This window comes from Scyliorhinus canicula, chromosome 10 (genome assembly GCF_902713615.1).
Source record: "Scyliorhinus canicula chromosome 10, sScyCan1.1, whole genome shotgun sequence".
Taxonomy (NCBI): Eukaryota; Metazoa; Chordata; class Chondrichthyes; order Carcharhiniformes; family Scyliorhinidae; genus Scyliorhinus; species Scyliorhinus canicula.
The window spans coordinates 123,884,041-123,902,341 of NC_052155.1; the positions used below are offsets into that span (position 1 = coordinate 123,884,041).

The 18,301-nt window shown below is 47.2% G+C and overlaps 1 protein-coding gene across 3 annotated transcripts in view; it reads right to left on the reverse strand.

Moving 5' to 3' along the window:
* The window catches only part of LOC119972645 (early endosome antigen 1-like), a 99,622-nt gene that overhangs the window by 8,661 nt on the left and 72,660 nt on the right, over positions 1 to 18,301 (reverse strand). For all 3 annotated transcript variants that reach the window (XM_038809680.1, XM_038809682.1, XM_038809679.1), the window contains exon 9: positions 12,785 to 12,943. In XM_038809680.1, coding sequence (XP_038665608.1) covers positions 12,785 to 12,943 — 159 coding nt within the window. The remainder of the gene's footprint in view (positions 1 to 12,784; positions 12,944 to 18,301) is intronic.

The window sequence follows — 18,301 nt, forward strand, 5'->3', positions numbered from 1 at the left end:
ACCAGAACCCCGCATGGGTAAATGAAGGTAGGAACAGCCCACCCCAGAAATCTCAAGAATGTTACAATTGCGGTCAATTAGGACACTTTGCACCAGAGTGCAACGCCCCGCAGAAAGCACAGAGAGCCCAACAGACAGGCACCCTAAATAGGAATAGGACAAAGCCTATTCACAGTGTTAGCGCCCGTTCAGACCAGGCAGACATGAACGGCACAGACTGACGGTGTTCTGGCTCCCCAACTTGGGTCTGCGACACCCTTTGGGATAGGTCCCGTCGACCGGTCATTGCAGCAAAAGCACGGGGTCAGCCCGTTGAATTTCTATGGGACACAGGAGGGTCCCGCACCACACTTAATTCCTCCACCATGTTTCAGAACGACACGTGGCCCATTACCGACACCATCACCCTCAGCGGCTTTACAGGCCACTCACAGCAGGGACACATCACAGCCCCTGTCTCCATTCAGATTGGCAATATAACGACCAAACACCCCATAGTTTTAGTTGATCTACCCCACACAGCAGAACACATTTTGGGAATTTATTTCCTGAGCTCCCACAACCTTTCATTCAATCCAGTAAACAAATGTGCCTGGAAAATGGTGAGAACAGCAAGAGCCCCCACCATGCTCACAGTAGGAGATTATGCTAATAGGATCAGCGCAGCAGGCGAATACTGGTTTGACCCGAGGACAATTAGCACAGACAAGCAGGTTAGGGCAGTTCTGCAGGAACAGAGCAGCATTTGCACAGCACAAGCACGACTGTGGCAGAATGGCTGGCTCGGTGCAGATTACAGGTCCTGACCCCAGACCCCAGAAGCAGTACGGATTTCCCCAGGAAGCAGTGGGAGAAATCTCAAAGGTAATAGACAGCTTATTAAAACAGGGCGTACTAAGATCAGTAGCCTCCATTAATAATGCCCCAATTTGGCCAGATAGAAAACCCGATGGATCATGGTGACTGACCATCGATTACCGGGAACTCAACAAAGTCACCCCAGCCGCAGCCCCCACTGTAGCCACAAATCCCGAGACCATGCTCAAACAGGTACTCCATTCACGATACATTACGGTTCTGGACATCAGCAACGGATTCTGGTCCATTCCACTGGCTAAAGCGTGCCAGTATAAATTTGCATTCACTTTCAGAGGACAGCAATACACGTGGACATGCCTTCCACAAGGATTCCACAACTCCCCCTCCATTTTCCACCAACAGCTGGCAAATGGTTTAGCTAAATTTTCCCGCCCCAAATGTCTGGTCCAGTACGTAGACGACCTGTTACTGCAAACAGACACAAAGGCAGAGCACATCTCGCTTCTACCAGAACTCCTAGGACTCCTGAAAGAAATTGGATGTAAAGTCAACCCCAAAATGGCCCAAATTTTGGAAGACAAGGTGATATATTTGGGAAGAATTATCACGCATGGTAAACGTGAGATCGAGCATAAAAGGATTGACTCGATTGTTAAATTGCCCCTTCCCCAAAATGTCTCAGCCCTCCGGTCGTTTTTAGGACTGGTTGGCTACTGCCGAAACCATATCGACGGTTTTGCCACTAAAGCAGCGCCCCTATCCGACCTTCTCAAGAAAAAAGCACCTTGGGAATTGCTTCCGGAGCATACAGATGCCATGGATGCTTTAAAACGCGCCCTCAGCACAGCCCCCGCACTACAGGTTCCAGACCCACTCTCCCCCGACGCTATATGGGTAGCAAGCACCGACCGCACCCTTTCGGCCATGCTCCTCCAGGAACGGCATGAACAGTTGAGACCCGTGGAATACGCCTCAAGAGTTTTAGATCCTGTGGAGCAAGGATTTTCTGCCTGTGAAAGGCACCTGCTCGCTGTCTTTTGGGCAGTTCAGTATTTTTCATACATAACAGGACTCAACCCCATTACCATCCTCACAGAACACACCCCGACACAGATATTGTTAGACGGCCGACTTAAAGATGGCACAGTCAGCCAAATCCGAGCAGCCCGTTGGACCCTTCTTTTGCAGGGACGGGACATCACTGTTAAAAGGACTAAAACCCACACTTTCCTTGCGGATAACTTACAGTACCCAGGCACCCCTCATGAATGTGAGATAATCTCACCACACAACACAGGCCCCTTCATCGCAAAAACACCTCCCAAGAAGATAGGTAGTTCACCCAAGAGACCCCAGTCCACAGACACGTGCGCACCCCTGAGAATATATGTGGATGGCTCTTCCACAGTACTGGACGGTAAACGCATAACAGGATGCGGAATTTATGTAGAGGACGCACAGGGACGCGCCCTAGAAGAAATTTCACTAAAGTTGCCAGGACACTTAGGCTCGCAGGCAGCAGAACTGGCAGCAATTGCGTATATTGTTGATTACCCCGATTCGTTCCCCAGCCCAGCAGACATATACTCGGACAGGTTGTATGTCTGCAACAGCTTAACGGAATTCCTACCCCTGTGGGAAGCAAGAGAATTTGTTTCCGCAGACGGAAAACCCCTACCATCAGCCCCATTACTCTGCCATATTTTAGAACAGGCAAAAGACAGGAAATATGGCATCATAAAAGTTCGTAGTCACCACCGTTCTTCCCCACCTGGAAATGTAAAAGCTGACGCACTAGCTAAAGCAGGTTCCAGGCATGGTTATTTTTGGAACCCCCCCCGAAAGCGCCCCAGTACACGCAGTGCAGGTCTCACAGACCAACATCCAAGATTTAAAGCAGGCCCAGCGACAAGACAAAAAGCTCAGGGAAGTTATAAAGCCCCTTACGACAAATTTAGGAATTCAATGACCACACATGACGGTGTGATCCTGAAAGATAGTCTCTATGTGGTTCCCGAGCAGGACAGGAACCAACACATTTGTTTGTTCCATGACAGTCATGGACACCAGGGAATTGAGCCCACTGTTGCCCACCTCAGACAGCTCTGTTGGTGGCCAAATTTAAAAGCAGACATCACCCACTACGTTGAGAATTGCTTGATCTGTGCCCAGAACAATCCGGACAGATATGCAAAAAAGGCTCAACTTAGCCACACCCGCCCCGTTAATGGCCCCTGGACTAACCTCCAGATTGACTTTATAGGACCCTTACCCCCTTGCAGGAATGGATACAAATATGTGTTGGTGGTCATCGACACATTTACAAAATGGGTAGAGGCATTCCCATCAAGAACAAATACGGCAAAAACCACAGCCAAAATTCTGACCCACCACATCTTTACAAGATGGGGACTCCCCCGCAGCATAGAATCCGACCAAGGCTCCCATTTTACAGGACGCGTTATGAAAAACGTCCTGACAATATTTGGCATTACTCAAAAATTTCACATTGCCTACCACCCCCAGTCAAGTGGTATTGTCGAGAGAATGAATCGGACACTAAAAGCCACCCTCAGAAAGATGGTTCAACAGAACAACAGCACATGGGACTCAGTCCTCCCATTTGCACAGATGTTTTTACGGAACACGGTATCAACGTCCACAGGATACACCCCCCACACTCTCATGACCGGATGCCCCATGAAAGGCACAGAACATTTATTAGGTTTAGACTTGACCAGCCCCAAAGTGACGGCCCTCACCCACGAGAACGCTGTGCTGCAGCTAATCGATAACGTTAAAACGGCTCAACTAGCAGCTGCAGTAAAATTGGGCACCAGAAAGAAACAGAGCAAGGCTTGTTTCGACATGACAGTGCATGCGACTGAATTTGCAGTAGGGCAGCAGGTTATGCTCTCTCTTTACAACCCCAGCACATTCACCCAAGTGCTCAGGTCCATACTCCATTTCGAACAAAGTAAGCCCCTCCGTTTACAAAATAAAATACCCCAATGGAAAGTCTGCGTGGTTTCATGTTAACCAGCTCAAGGCATATGGCTCGCAGTCTAACCACGCACACACAGCTCGCCGCAGCAGACGACCTCGCCCCGCCCACAGAAAACGCATCCCTACCCTTCCCCAGCCCGTCCAGCCCATCCACGGACTCGGCTTCGACTCCGCCCCCTGACACACGACTCCGCCTCTCCACGCCCACCGACTTCAGCAACAGCAACAGTGACTGCAAAAACACTGACGACAGCCACAGCACACCTCGCTACTATCCCCCTGCAACAGGTCCCAGTGACTCGGAGAACAATTCGAGTGACCCCTTCGTGATCACATACATTAAAGCCCCGGACCCAGAACCACCGCCCTACGATGACGACCCCGACTCTAGTACCTCCGAACTTGACACACGGATATGGCACCGCGACAACTCTTTCAGGCTCATCAGGAACGATGAGATAAACCCCAGGTCACACCACGCAGCTTTGGCGAAACTTATACATACAAGAGTATGGCAGCCGGGAGAAGATGATGACATTGAGTCTGACTCCGACCACGCGAATCCCTTTGCGACCCTGTTCGCAACAGATAACTGAGGTGTCCAGATGATGTTTTAAAAAGGAACCTTTAGGGAGAAACGGTGTCCTTTCTGATGGAACCTGCACAATATTCGTTGCATGTTTGTTTGTGTTTGTCAAATGTTCTTTGTTTGAATTTAAACAGGCTTCCACAGCCCCATGCCAAATTTGTCCGCAGATACCTCTGTGAACTTGCCAGCAAGCTCATCAGCCAAAACCGCTGAGAACATGCCACAACCCAGTTCGTAACTGCTCTTCCGATTCGACGGTAGAGGCAGTACTGCAACCCCCACGATGACTACATTCTTGCCCGTTCTTGCCGGTTACTCAGGCAGTGGAGAAACGGCACTGGTCCCCGCCCTGTCTGAGGACCCCCCCTCTGGTCAGCTAAGCTCGGGTAGAGCACAGCCCGCCCTACCCGGGGATCCCATCCAATTCTTACCCGCTGCGGCCCATACACACCTCATTTTGGCTCTTTTGTTTCAAAAATTTTTGTTTGTTTTATAGTAACCCTTCGGTTGCTTCCCCTCATGCTATTTACATCCTCAAACATTGGGATGGTAAATCGCACAGGCTGCGAGACGGCTCACACTGTTTCAGTATTTTCCAAGAGAGCCTTGTCCAGAAATTCGATTTTTTTAAAAATGAGGGAGTCACAGATGGTGACCAATTATAAAGGGTAATTGGCACTAAAGGACAGACAGACTAACACACGAGAGCTTAAGCAAGATAATAACAGATTTATGCTTCTATTCACAGAATTCCAGAAGCTCCAGGACAAGAAGAGAAAGACGAGAGAAGACAAGATGAAGACGACCTCCATCTTTGTTGTTGTGATTATAAGATGCATTTGGTTGCGCGCGAACGTGAACCCCCTCACCCCCACCCCACAGGCCATCAATGATTCACTCCCCCATAGCACACAGAGCCCAGTAACAATCAACAGTACCCCGACATGGTGTGATAAGTTTATCACATGGTATTCCCTTTCATGTGTTGTCGAAGCACTTCTAGCACTGGCGATACTCTGCAGCATCGTGCAGACTAGTCGCATGAAGAAATGGCGAAGGAAAGCCTACCGCTCTCGCACCCCACTATACAGAATAAGATCCCTTATCTTCGGTTTCCACCAGGCCCCCGAACCCTTAGACATGTAATAAAGAACATTTGTTTTGTTTGTGCGTCTTCATTTGTAAATAAAAAAATGTGTTGATTTGTGAATAAAGGATTGTAAAACTCTGTGTTTGACTGTCAAACCAGAGGAAAATTTGAATGCTGCTACTGTATTTGTACAGTTAGGAAGTTAGTATGTTTGAATGATTTAAGTGAGAGTAGTTTATTGAAGATAGTTAGAGGTTCCAGTTTTTTTGTTTTTTAATGCATGTCCTTAATGACATAGCGCCCCCATAGAGTTTTGATGATGTGTATGTAAAATTGTTAGTTAAAAAAATTTATTGCATAGTTAGGGTCAGAGTAGAGCCTAATCATGAGTGCCCGCTGGGTCAGGGAATGAAGACATCGCAGTAATGTGATCCTTCACGCTTCGCGTGGAGGATCACAAGGAGGGAGTGTAGCCACCTGGGGTGGCCACGTCCCAATTTCAAAATGGACACTCATGAGGAGTGTAGGGAAAATTGGACAGCTACAGGGAACACAAGCAGGTGCAAGGTTTCCTGTGTATTAAGATTTGCAGAACCCAGATAGAACCAAAACCAATAGCCATTAACATATTAATGAGCGATCTCCAGAAACAATCGGGACCAAGACAGACTCCCCGGCGCCAGTGGGAGCTAGAACAAAGGCAGGCCAACGAACGCCCAACGATCAGGGAACAACTCCAGTATTGGACAAAACCGATGAGAACGATTGAGACATGGTCCAATTAATTGGGACCAAGCCCGGGGTCCGCCCAAAAGGGCGCGAGACCCCTGGGACCTATAAGATAGCATCCCCAAGTTCAGTTCGTTCTTCTTAGCCTTGGCTCTCAACAAGGAGAGACTTGTCTAGCAACTGCAGATCAACGCACGCTACAAGACAGACGCTCCTAGCTACTATTCCGTACCAGCTCGAAGCCAACAGAATCACAACCGGACAAAGGCCATTGTTCCTCTGACCTGGTGGGCCATTCGAAGCTAAGTATAGGCTTTTAGTAATAGCGATAGTTTAGTAAGTAGAGTTTTATGCATGAGTAGTGATTGACTGTATGTATAATAAATGTGTATTGATTTCAAACTTACTAACTGGTGTATTGAGTTATTGATCAGTACTTGGCTTTGAACCTCGTGGTGGTATCAGAAAGATACCTGGTGATTCTAGAGCAAAGGTTATTAAACCAGAGCAATTAAGGAAAAGCATAACGAGCAACACCTTGTAAGGTAAAAAAGCGTTAAGTTTTAGTTTTTGCTGGATATATTGAAGTTGGAGACAGTACATCGGGGAGTGAACATCTCTCAACTCTGCCAAATGAAAAACTGGATAGGATGGGAGCAGCATGGAGCAGGGTTCCTGGAATACCAGTTACTGTCCAGATACCTTCAGTGATCTTGAGAAATTATTTCTGTCCCAATTCCCTAGTTAAGAGAATAGAGACCAAGATATTGTTCAGAAGAATTCAAGAAAGAGTAAATAATGAAAATCGCTTATTGTCACGAGTAGGCTTCAATGAAGTTACTGTGAAAAGCCCCTAGTCGCCACGTTGCGGCGCCTGTCCGGGGAGGCTGGTACGGAAATAATGGGTTCTGAGTTAAAGAGACAATTGCAGTAATCAGATTTAAAGTAGGACAGCAGTCTTCAGAGGTAAATAAACGTTTGATACAATTTAATAATTGAGTCTGGGAACTGAGAGTCAAAGCAATTGTGAACAGTTTGTACAGCAGTGAAGACAAAGAAAACCTAGAGGGAGAAGTTGAAAATTTTGGTCTGGATTCACAGGTGAAAGTAAAGTGGAGGCTTTGTTTAAAAATATCATTTGAAAAATCTGGTCTGGAATTTCAAATGCAAGCAGCTAATGGAAAGCATCATTCATTGAATCACAGAATCCCTACAGTGCAAAAGGAGGCCATTTGACCCATTGGGTCTTCACCTTACACTGCAGGCTGAAAATAAAAGGTTTCTAATTCAAATGTTAAGTACAGAGTTAAGGAGACATTATTTTAAAGCTGGACTTTCAACTAGGACAATGGGGGAAACCCACTCTTAACACTGAAACCTGCTGGGCTGTGCTATCTGTTGAGTGAAAAGAGGCAAAACGAAACAATACTATCAAGAGGCGACAGAAAAACAGATAGCGATGTCTCCTTTTAACAACACAACAAAGCACAAGGTTACTCAAAACCCAAATACTGCATAAAATACTGTGGATTCTGGAAACCTGAAATAAAGACAAAAAAAAGGCTGGAAATACTCAGTAGTTCCAGTTGCGCCTGTGGAAAAAAAAAGTTAATACTCAGGTCAATCACCTTTTGTCAGAATTAAAATAAAAATGTAAGAATTTTTAAACCTATAGAAAAGGTAGGGTGATGGGCAGAATAACAAAAGGCAATGAGGGCAGGAGTGATTAACTGGCAAAAGATTTCATGCAAAAGCCAGAGACCATGAGTGTGTCCAGGTGAGGTGTGAATAGCTATATAGCACCCATCTGAATGCTAGGGAAGAGATAGACAAGGAAATCATGGGTTATGGTGGCAGATGGCAAAGTGGATGTGAGATCATAACCAGATCAGCCATGATCTTATTGAATGGCAGAGCAGGTTTGGAGGGCTGAATGGCCAATGTTCTATAATGGCATCAAAATAAAACCAGCAGCTGAATTTCCATTGAGGCTGTGTTTCTGCTTTGGGAGCAATCAGCGATTCTGACAGAAAATGCACTTGTTTTTTTTTTGTTTCCCCACCCCGACCTGAATTTCTGTCAAACTTGTTTGCATATTGCCAAATGCAAAACGCCCATAACCAGTGCAATTAGCAGCATTCTAAAACATTACAATATTTCCTGATATTTAAGTGATAATTTGAAGTTGATTAAAACAGCTCAAATGTGTCTCATATAAAATAAGCATTTTTAATCAGTATCAATTCACCACCTTTGAGTTTTATTGTTCTTGCACCCAAACAAACCAGCTTCTATTTTAAAGCCTGCCTGAAAGCTTGCCAATGAATGAAGTTAGTAAAAACTTCTGCTGTTGATTAATTTTCTCTAAGAGACTTAGCCTATTTTGTGATCTGCTGGATGCAAGTCACAATGTTTTTAAAACTAGTGTAAAAGATCACGGGAACACGATTTGCGTTGAATAACATTGCTTTTAACATTCCACAATTTTTTGCAGCAGTTACTCCAACTTCGGGCAAACAAACCCCAGCATAACCAAGTTGAAATTCCAGGCCAATGTTTTATTTACCTTTGCACTCAACTGAGATTTATACAGACAGCAGCATGTCTTGGGGAGGAATACCAATTTGAATTTAGATGGAGACTGAATAAAGTTCTGATACAGAAGGAAGGAAACAAATGTGTTTTTGTTTTCATTCCGTTTTATATATTTCTTTCTAGTCATATAAAAAGCAAAACTTTAAACAGATGGTAATTAAGATGAAGAGCCATTTATTTACCTATGGAAGTACAGTATGCAAGGAGAACAAATTTATTGCAAGCAACGATGGACACTTCACTATCAGAGATCTGTGACAAACATCTTTCAAATCATCGAACTGTAAACATGTAAGTATGTACACCTCCCTGCACAGAATCCCGACAGTGCAGAAAGAGGCCATTCAGCAATTTGAGTCTGCACCGACCCTCTGAAAGAGCACTCCACCCAAGCCTATCCATCCCCGCAGCCCAATAACCCCTTAACCTAACCTACACATCCTTGGATACTAAGGGGCAATTTAGCATGACCAATTCACCTAACCTGCACATCTTTGGACTATGGGAGGAAACCCATGCAGACATGGGGAGAAAGTGTAAACTCAACACAGTCCACCCAAGGCTGGATTTGTACCCGGGTCGCTGGAGCTGTGAGGCAACAGTGCTAACCACTGTGCCATCGTGCCGCCTGCTGCATGCAACACCATAAGCCCCTTGGTATGGGCAACTACCATGAAGAATCTATAATATGGTTGTTCTGTGGCTCAGTTTAAAGCAGTCTCACTTCTGCATCAGAGGATTCTGGGTTCAATTCACACTCTAGGGTTTGCGCACAGATCTATACGAACATTCCATTGCAACACCGAGGGAGTGCTGCACTGTCAGAAGTGCCATCTTTTGGAATAAACTTTAACTGAGACTCTGTCTACTCCTTCAGGTGGATTTAAAATACCCAATGGCTCTGTTTAGAAGAATAGCAGGGGAATTATCCCCAGTGTTCTGGGCATTATCTATCCCACAGTCAACGTCACAAGAACAAATTGTCTGTAAAATGCTTTGGAACATCCTAAAGTTGTGAAAGGTACCATATGAATACAAGGCAAACTTTGCTTTCTGAATAGAAAATAAAGCATGAAGCTCTCTGGATACCAAAATTAAGAAATTGCTTTCACAATTAATATAATATTGACTATCACTGGGAAAGTGAGAGAAGTTTATTTTCCATAAACTGCATTAATTACCTCACTAAATAATCCAGCTTTACTTGCAGTGTTATTATGCTCAGTGTCAAAGTTTTAAGACACTGCAGAGGTCCTTATTGTCTGAAAATACATCCAATAAGCATCTATAATCTCTCACATACAGCCTCTTTTTCTCAGAGTGTATTTCAATTGTGTTTAATTACTGGAGTTACTGTTTGCTACCAATTTATTGTTTTATGGATGAAGAGAAAGCCAACATTTCATGTGATCATACTTTGTATGTTGTGAAGAAATTATAATGAGATAGCTGAGCTGGAAATTCATCTGCTTTCAGGTTTTCCACACGCAATCAAACCTCCCAATTAGTTGAAAAGGTGAATGGCCACTCCAAGGAAGCTGTGGTGTATTGAACGGGGGCATTGTCTGGTGTTTCCACGGCTGCAGGGATTGGGCAGTGTCCCTTCATGGTGGTGTGGCATCAAGCAACGATCCTAGAACCACCGTGCAGCAAAAAGTGAGACTAAGTAATAGTTAGTCGGAAGCAGTAGTAGCGGAGGGTTGGCTCTGTGCAGCTAGGGCACAGAGAAGCCCGGGAGCAGTTGATACTTCCGTGAAGCTGGAAGTTGGGGTAAAGGAAAGCCCGTGGGAAGAAAGTTGACTGCAGTGAAGCTTGGAGATCTGGAATTGTGTCCAAGTATAAGCTCTGGCATAAACCGTCGACCACGGTCACACACTAAGCAATTAAGTGGCTGGGTGGCAAGCAGTCATTGGATAGTCTGGTAGCCTGACAATCCATTGCAGTCAGTAGAAGCAATGATTCAGAAGAGGGATTCCAGGCGGAGTTGGAGCTGCTGGTGAGGGAAAGCTTCAAATAAGAGACAAAATCCTTCCAAAGGAAGGGAGAGATTTAAAAAGAATTTGGTGACTCACAGTGCTCACCAGCATCAGGGTGGGCTGCTGAGAAATTTCTTTGGTCTGTCTTGGATGTGTCTGCCGTTTAATGTGCAGTCTGCAGTATGTTTGTTACACTATACTATACAATAAAGGTCGTAACCAGATTGGAACAATATCCAGGAATTATTTCACATAATTATATAAAATAAACCAATAAAAGATTTGTATTCATATAGCACCTTTCACGACCTCATGAGAGCCCAAACTGCTTTCCAACCAATTATGTACTCTTGAAATGTAGTCACTATTATAATGTATGGAGCATTGGAGCATTTTGTGCACAGAAGCTTTCCACAAACAGTACTGAAATAAATTACTAGATAATCTGTTTTGGGTGTTTGCTGAGGGATACATTTTCTATAGGTCATTGAGAAAACTTTCCTGTTCTTCTTTGAATGGGATATTTTTATGACCAGCTGAGGGGGCAACTGGAGAGATAAGATGACAATGCAACATTCCTTTAGTTCTGCAGAGGTATGTCAACATGGGTAGACTATGCAATTAAGTCTCTAGGTTCAGGCTGGAAGGCACACATTCTGAATCAAAAATAAGAGTACTACCACTAGAATCATAGAATTTCTATGAAACACAGGAGAATGTGCAAACTCTGCACTGTCATCCAAAGCTGGAATTGAAACCAGATCCCTGGTGCTGCACGGCAGCAGTGCTAACCACTGTGCAGCAGTGCTAACCACTGGGCCATCGTGCTGCCCTGAGTCGAGGTTGACACCTTAAGTACAAAATAGGTGCAGAGGATCTCTATGCTGTTATTTTGATGGTCAGATGATGTAGTTGTCTCAGTATTCTGGCAATTGCTAGTTCTCAGCATCATCATGGTTCACCCGGGCAAGCTTTTATTGATTCTGTATCTATGACAGTTGTTCCTACTATCAATCGCACAAGTATGTTTTGGGGGTTTTGTGTGGCTTGCATTTCTTCCTTTCCTATCCTTTCACTATCTAGTCATTTCGCTCATGTCAATTTTGTTGTCGGTGTATCAAGCTTTTGAAATCATTGGTCAGCATCTGATGGTTCAAGTTGCACACAAACAATTCTCGACATTGATTCTTTTGTCTATTCACTGCTAGTTTTGCATTATAAAAATAAACATCTTAAAACTTCATAAATTTGTTCCATCAAAGATCTCAAATTAAAATTTCATCTCGGGTCAACACAAACGATCATGTAGTAAAATACACTAAAGCAGTCCTGCACACTGGATCTGGACCTCAATCTCAAAATATACAGTATATATTTTGTCAGACTAACTGGAAATGAAAATTGTCAGTGAACTCATGTGCACTAAGGTTCAGACTGAAATTACTCAAACTCTCTTGCTTGTCATCCTTCATAAAATATTAGAAGTGATTATTTAATATATTATTTTACAGGCTTAACCAAATGGTGTTTCTCTCTTCCAAACCTTGCTTACCTTACAAAGAGTAAGTAGAAAATAAACGTAATTATTTAAATCACTAAAATGGTTTCCTTTCGCGTGGCCCGATGGCGCAGTGGTTAGCATTTCTGCCTATGGCGCTAAGGACCCGGGTTCGATCCTTGCCCCGGGTCACTGTCTATGTGGAGTTTGCACATTCTCCCCATGTCTGCATGGATTTCACGCCACAACCCAAAGATGTGCAGATTAGGTGGATTGGTCACGCTAAAATTGCCCTTAATTGGAAAAAATAATTGGGTACTCTAAATTTAAAAGAAAAAAATTGTGTCCTTTTAATATCCTGTTAAGTAGGAGCAATGTGCTTAGTATGAGTTTGAATTGTCCCATTAGTAATTATATTCAGATTAATAATGAAGGAATCACACAAGAACTACTGTACATTGGCCATATACAATCACTATTACCTGTTCCATGGCGTTGAGAACCTTTTTCTCCTCTTCCTCCATCATTTTTTTTAAATAGGCCAATTCCAGTTCATGGTGCCTCTCTTGCTCCTTTAGAGAAGTTAACTGTGTGACATTAGTTGAATGCTTAAAATTCTTCTCATCCCTAAATGCTTGAACCTGTAATAGATTTTTAAAATTACAACTCTAGTTCCAAGTCTTAATTTCTAAAGTTAGTAGGCTTCAGATAATTAATACAACCAGAACATCATAAACATTTTAATGTCTAATATTTGGATCTCCACCTGTAAATATAAAAAATAATTGATCAATTCTGGCTGTCACTGTACTACAGAAGAGCACCCAACTACAACAGGAAACATGTTGGTTTTCTAATGGAATTACACTAAGTATTTATTTGAGTGAAAGAAGAAAAAAAATCAACCTAATGAATATAATAGTACGAGGTATAACGGCAGAGGCTTCTTACATAACAAAGAAGTTTGTTGGAAACAACAGTGAGGTTTAACCATATACAGACATAGAGGTGCATCATACAGCTCTTTACTCCTTGACTCCCAGATCCCGACTGCCTGGGCCCCTGCTCCCATGGCCCCGCGCTTTTCCCCCACTGGTCGGGGTTTGTGCCCTCCCGCACGGAAGACTCGAGCAGATTATGTGGTCGGCAAAAGATCGCCACTTAAAAGGGCCACCTATCACACAGCTTTTGCATTTTCATTTAACCTGGATGTGCTGCATCTTCTAAATAGCTCATCAACTACCTTTACAGTAAGTCATGTTTTATTCCCGAGTGAATTTTGAGCACAATAAATCATAAAACAAATTATTATGCATAAACAGGTAAGCTGGCCAAAAAATTAATACGCGCATAAAAGTTATCATGGCTTAATTGTTAAATGAAGCCTTTAATGTAACATAATATCTGGAATGGGAATTCCTGGATTACTGATGTAGTGCTTTTAAGGTAGCGGAGCAAGTGTAATGTGGAATTTTCCAATATCTTTTCAGTGTCAAGCTCTGACTGAAACCCAGAATGTAGCTCCTCAGCTGCACAGCCAAGATATTAGTCCAGATCTTGAGAAATTCAAAACAAATTCAGTGGGGTGGTTTACACCGTCTCTGTGATAGGGTGGAGTCTGTCAGAGCCGATGAGGCCGGCTACACAGAGATCAGGGCAACGGCACAGAGTAACCCTCCCCACAGACATGGAGGACCCCCCAAAACATAAGGAGTGACCTCTCTCCCACCCCACCCCAGACAGCAGGGGCAGCACCTCCACCACGCATCAGTATCCAGGGCTCTCATCCCCCCCCCCCCCTCCCTCCCCCCTCCATACGCAGCAGCATTGTGGGCTCCTCCCCACCACACGCATCAGCATCGGGGGCTCCCCCCACCACACACATCAGCATCGGGGCTCTCACCCCTCCCCCAAACACAAGCATCAGCATCGGAGGCTCTCACCTCTCACCCCCACCACAAGCATCAGTATCAGGGGCTCTTGCTTCTCCACCCACCATAAGCATCAGCATCGGGGACTCACCCCTCCCATCCCCACCACAAGCATCAGCATCGGGGACTCACCCCTCCCATCCCCACCACAAGCATCAGCATCGGGGACTCACCCCTCCCATCCCCACCACAAGCATCAGCATCGGGGACTCACCCCTCCCATCCCCACCACAAGCATCAGCATCGGGGACTCACCCCTCCCATCCCCACCACAAGCATCAGCATCGGGGGCTCACCCCTCCCATCCCCACCACAAGCATCAGCATCGGGGGCTCACCCCTCCCATCCCCACAACAAGCATCAGCATCGGGGAATCACCCCTCCCATCCCCACCACAAGCATCAGCATCGGGGACTCACCCCTCCCATCCCCACCACAAGCATCAGCATCGGGGACTCACCCCTCCCATCCCCACCACAAGCATCAGCATCGGGGACTCACCCCTCCCATCCCCACCACAAACATCAGCATCGGGGACTCACCCCTCCCATCCCCACCACAAGCATCAGCATCGGGGACTCACCCCTCCCATCCCCACCACAAGCATCAGCATCGGGGACTCACCCCTCCCATCCCCACCATAAGCATCAGCATCGGGGACTCACCCCTCCCATCCCCATGTAACCACCTGGGGTGGCCACGTCCCGATTCCAAAATGGACATTCACAAAGAGTACAGGGAAAAATGGACAGCACTAGGAAAACAAGCAGGTACAAGGTTTGCCTGTGGATTGGAACTTGCAGGTCCCAGACAGAACTGAAACTACAAGCCATTAGCATAGTAATGAGCTATCTCACGGGACAAAAAGAGAAACATTTAAGCAATCGGTACCAGGGCAGACTCCCCGGCGCCAGTGGAGACTAAAACAACGGCATGCCAACGGTTACCTAGGGCCCGCACAGCAATCGAGGAACGGCTCCGCTATTGGAGATAATCGATACAAACGATTGGGACATGGTCCAATTAATTGGGACCAAGTCCAGGGTCCGCCCAGAAGGGCGTGAAACCCTTTGGGGTATAAAACAGAGTCCCCAAGGTCAGAGCGCTCTCTTAAGAACTCTTCATCTTCACCTTGGTATTTGGCTCTCAGTGATGAGAGGCCCGCCAAGCACCAGCCAAGTATGTCTAAGGTCAACGCACGCTACGAGATAGGCGCTCCTAGCTACTATTCTATACCAGTTCGAAGCCAGCAGTATCAGAACCGGACAATGGCCATTGTTCCTCTAACTGAGTGGGCGCCCGAAGCTAAGTATAGGCTTTTAGTAGTTGTTGTAGTTTAGTGAGTAGAGTTTGTGCATGAGTAATAATTGACTGTGTGTGTAAATAAATGTGCACTGATTTCAAACTTACAAATGGTGTATCGAGTCATTGATCAGTATTCGGTTTTGAACCTTGTGGTGGTATCAGAAAGATACCTGGCGACTCTTGAGCAAAGGTAATTAAAACAGAGCAAATTAAGGAAAGCATAATGAGCAACATTTACTGGCGACTCTGATGGGACTCGACTTAGAAGTGGCCCCCCCACTCCGAGAGAACCCAAAATTTGAATTAGAAATCCAATTGGAAACAGAAGAACCACAAGAGTTTAAACAGTACTGATCAAGCCTCCAGAATTTGGAAGTGTGTTAATGCATGCGTACTAACAGGGATATAAGGACTTCCGGTTGCGGCTATGCAGAGCTAAGCCGCACGTTCGGCAGCTCCCACCAGGAACTGACTTTTGGGCTCTTTTAAGGGCCCCCAGCGGTACTTGGTACTTGCTCGACGGTTCCCGACGTGGGAAGGTGTCTGCAGCGGATCCCCAGTGGTCTATGGTCTTGACCAGGAGCGGGGCCAGCAGAATAGCGGTGGCAGCGCCTAAGAAAAAGCGGGGGAAGAGAATCAAGATGGCGGCCGGCGGAGGCCTCGAGGAATGGAGGCAGTGGGCGCAGGTGCAGCAGGAGACTCTCCAGCGCTGTTTTAGGAGCTCAAAGTGGAGATGCTGGACTCGCTGAAGGCGAATACGGACAAGCTGCTGGCGACGCAGACAGCCCAGGGGGTGGAGATCCGGGAGCTCCGACAACAAGCCTCTGAAAGAGAGGATGAGGCCGTGGCCCTCGCGGTAAAGGTGGAGATGCACGAGGCGCTCCACAAGAAGTAGCAGGAGCGGTTCGAGGAGATGGAGAACCGGTCGAGGCGGAAAAATTTGCGGATCCTGGGCCTCACGGAGGGGCTGGAAGGGTCAGACCTGGGGGCCTAAGTGGTCATTTTGTTGAACTCGCTGATGGGAGTTGGGTCCTTCCAGGGGCCCCTGGAGCTGGAGGGGGCCCACAGAATACTGGCCAGGAGGCACAAACCGAATGAGCCGCCACGGGCGGTGCTGGTGCGGTTCCACCTGTTCGATGACCGAGAGTGCATGCTTAGGTGGGCCAAGAAGGAGCGGAGCAGCAAGTGGGAGAACACGGTAGTGCGGATCTACCAGGACTGGAATGCGGAGGTGGCTAAGCGGAGGGCCGGGTACAACCGGACGAAGGCGGTGCTCCACAGAAAGGGTGTGAAGTTTGGCATGTTACATCCGGCACGTCTGTGGGTCACCTAGAAGGACCGGCACTTTTATTTTGAGTCCCCGGAGGAGGCGTGGGCCTTTGTGCAGGCCGAGAAGTTTGACTCTGACTGAGGGTCGGGGGTTTGTAAAGAACTGTGTTAACGTTTGGTGGGAAGGGTCTCTGTTTTATGCTGTTTCGTGCTGTTTTAAGCTGGTTGTGTGTTGTTTCTAGGGTGGGTGCTGTCTTTTTTTCCGGGGACGGGGTCGGGCAGAGGGAAAGCGTGGGCTTTTCTTCTGTTTCCCACGCTGAGGGTGGATGGGGGCAGTGTCGGAGCTGAGAAGCGCGGGCTTTTTTCCCGCGCAAGAGCGGGAGGGGGAGCAGGAGGGTCTGCTGATGGGTCTGGGGGAGGAGGAGTGGCCCCACGTTGGGAGGGGTCGGAGGTCAGCAGAAGTTAGCTGGCTCGCGGGAGTGCTATGGTGGGAGTAACGCGGCTGGGAGGGGTCCTAGCCTGGGGGAGGGGTACCGGGATGCTGCTGAAATGGCCAGGAAGGAGCTGGAGTCTGCAGGGGGGGCCGGGGTGGGGGTTTGCCGCCGTGGGGAACGGGCCGAGCAAGGGGCGCTGGCCTGGGGCAGGCAGGGGACGGGTTATGGCTAGTCGGCAGGGCAGGGGGGCAGGGAGCCCTCTGATCCGGCTGATAACTTGGAATGTGAGGGGGCTGAATGGGCCGGTCAAACGGGCCCGGGTGTTTACGCACCTGAAGGGGCTGAAGGCGGACGTGGCTATGCTCCAGGAGACGCACCTGAAGGTGGCGGACCAGGTTAGACTGAGGAAGGGCTGGGTAGGCCAGGTGTTTCATTCGGGGCTGGATGCAAAAAAATCGGGGGGTGCGATTCGGGTGGGAAAAAGGGTGTCGTTTGAGGCGTCAAAGGTGGTGGCTGACAGTGGAGGGAGGTATGTGATGGTGAGCGGCAAGTTGCAAGGGGAGCGGGTGGTGCTGATGAATGTCTATGCCCCAAATTGCGACGATGCGGGTTTTATGCGGCGCATGTTGGGCCTGCTTTCCGGATCTAGAGACGGGGGGTTTGATACTGGGGGGGGACTTTAACACGGTGCTGGATCCCCCATTGGATCGATCCATGTCCAGGACGGGCAGGAGGCCCGCGGCGGCTAAGGTGTTGAGGGGGTTTATGGACCAGATGGGAGGGATGGATCCATGGAGGTTCGCGAGGCCGAGGGCCAGGGAGTATTCATTTTTTTCCCACGAGCATAAAGTCTATTCCCGGATCGATTTTTTTGTCCTGAGCAGGGGGCTGATTTCGAGGGTGGAGGATGCCGAGTATTCGGTCATAGTCATTTCGGACCACGCCCCACACTGGGTAGACCTTGGGCTGGGGGAGGAGAGGGACCAGCGCCCGCTCTGGCGCCTGGAGGTAGGACTGCTGGCGGATGAGAAGATGGGCGGGCGGGTTCGGGGGTGTATCA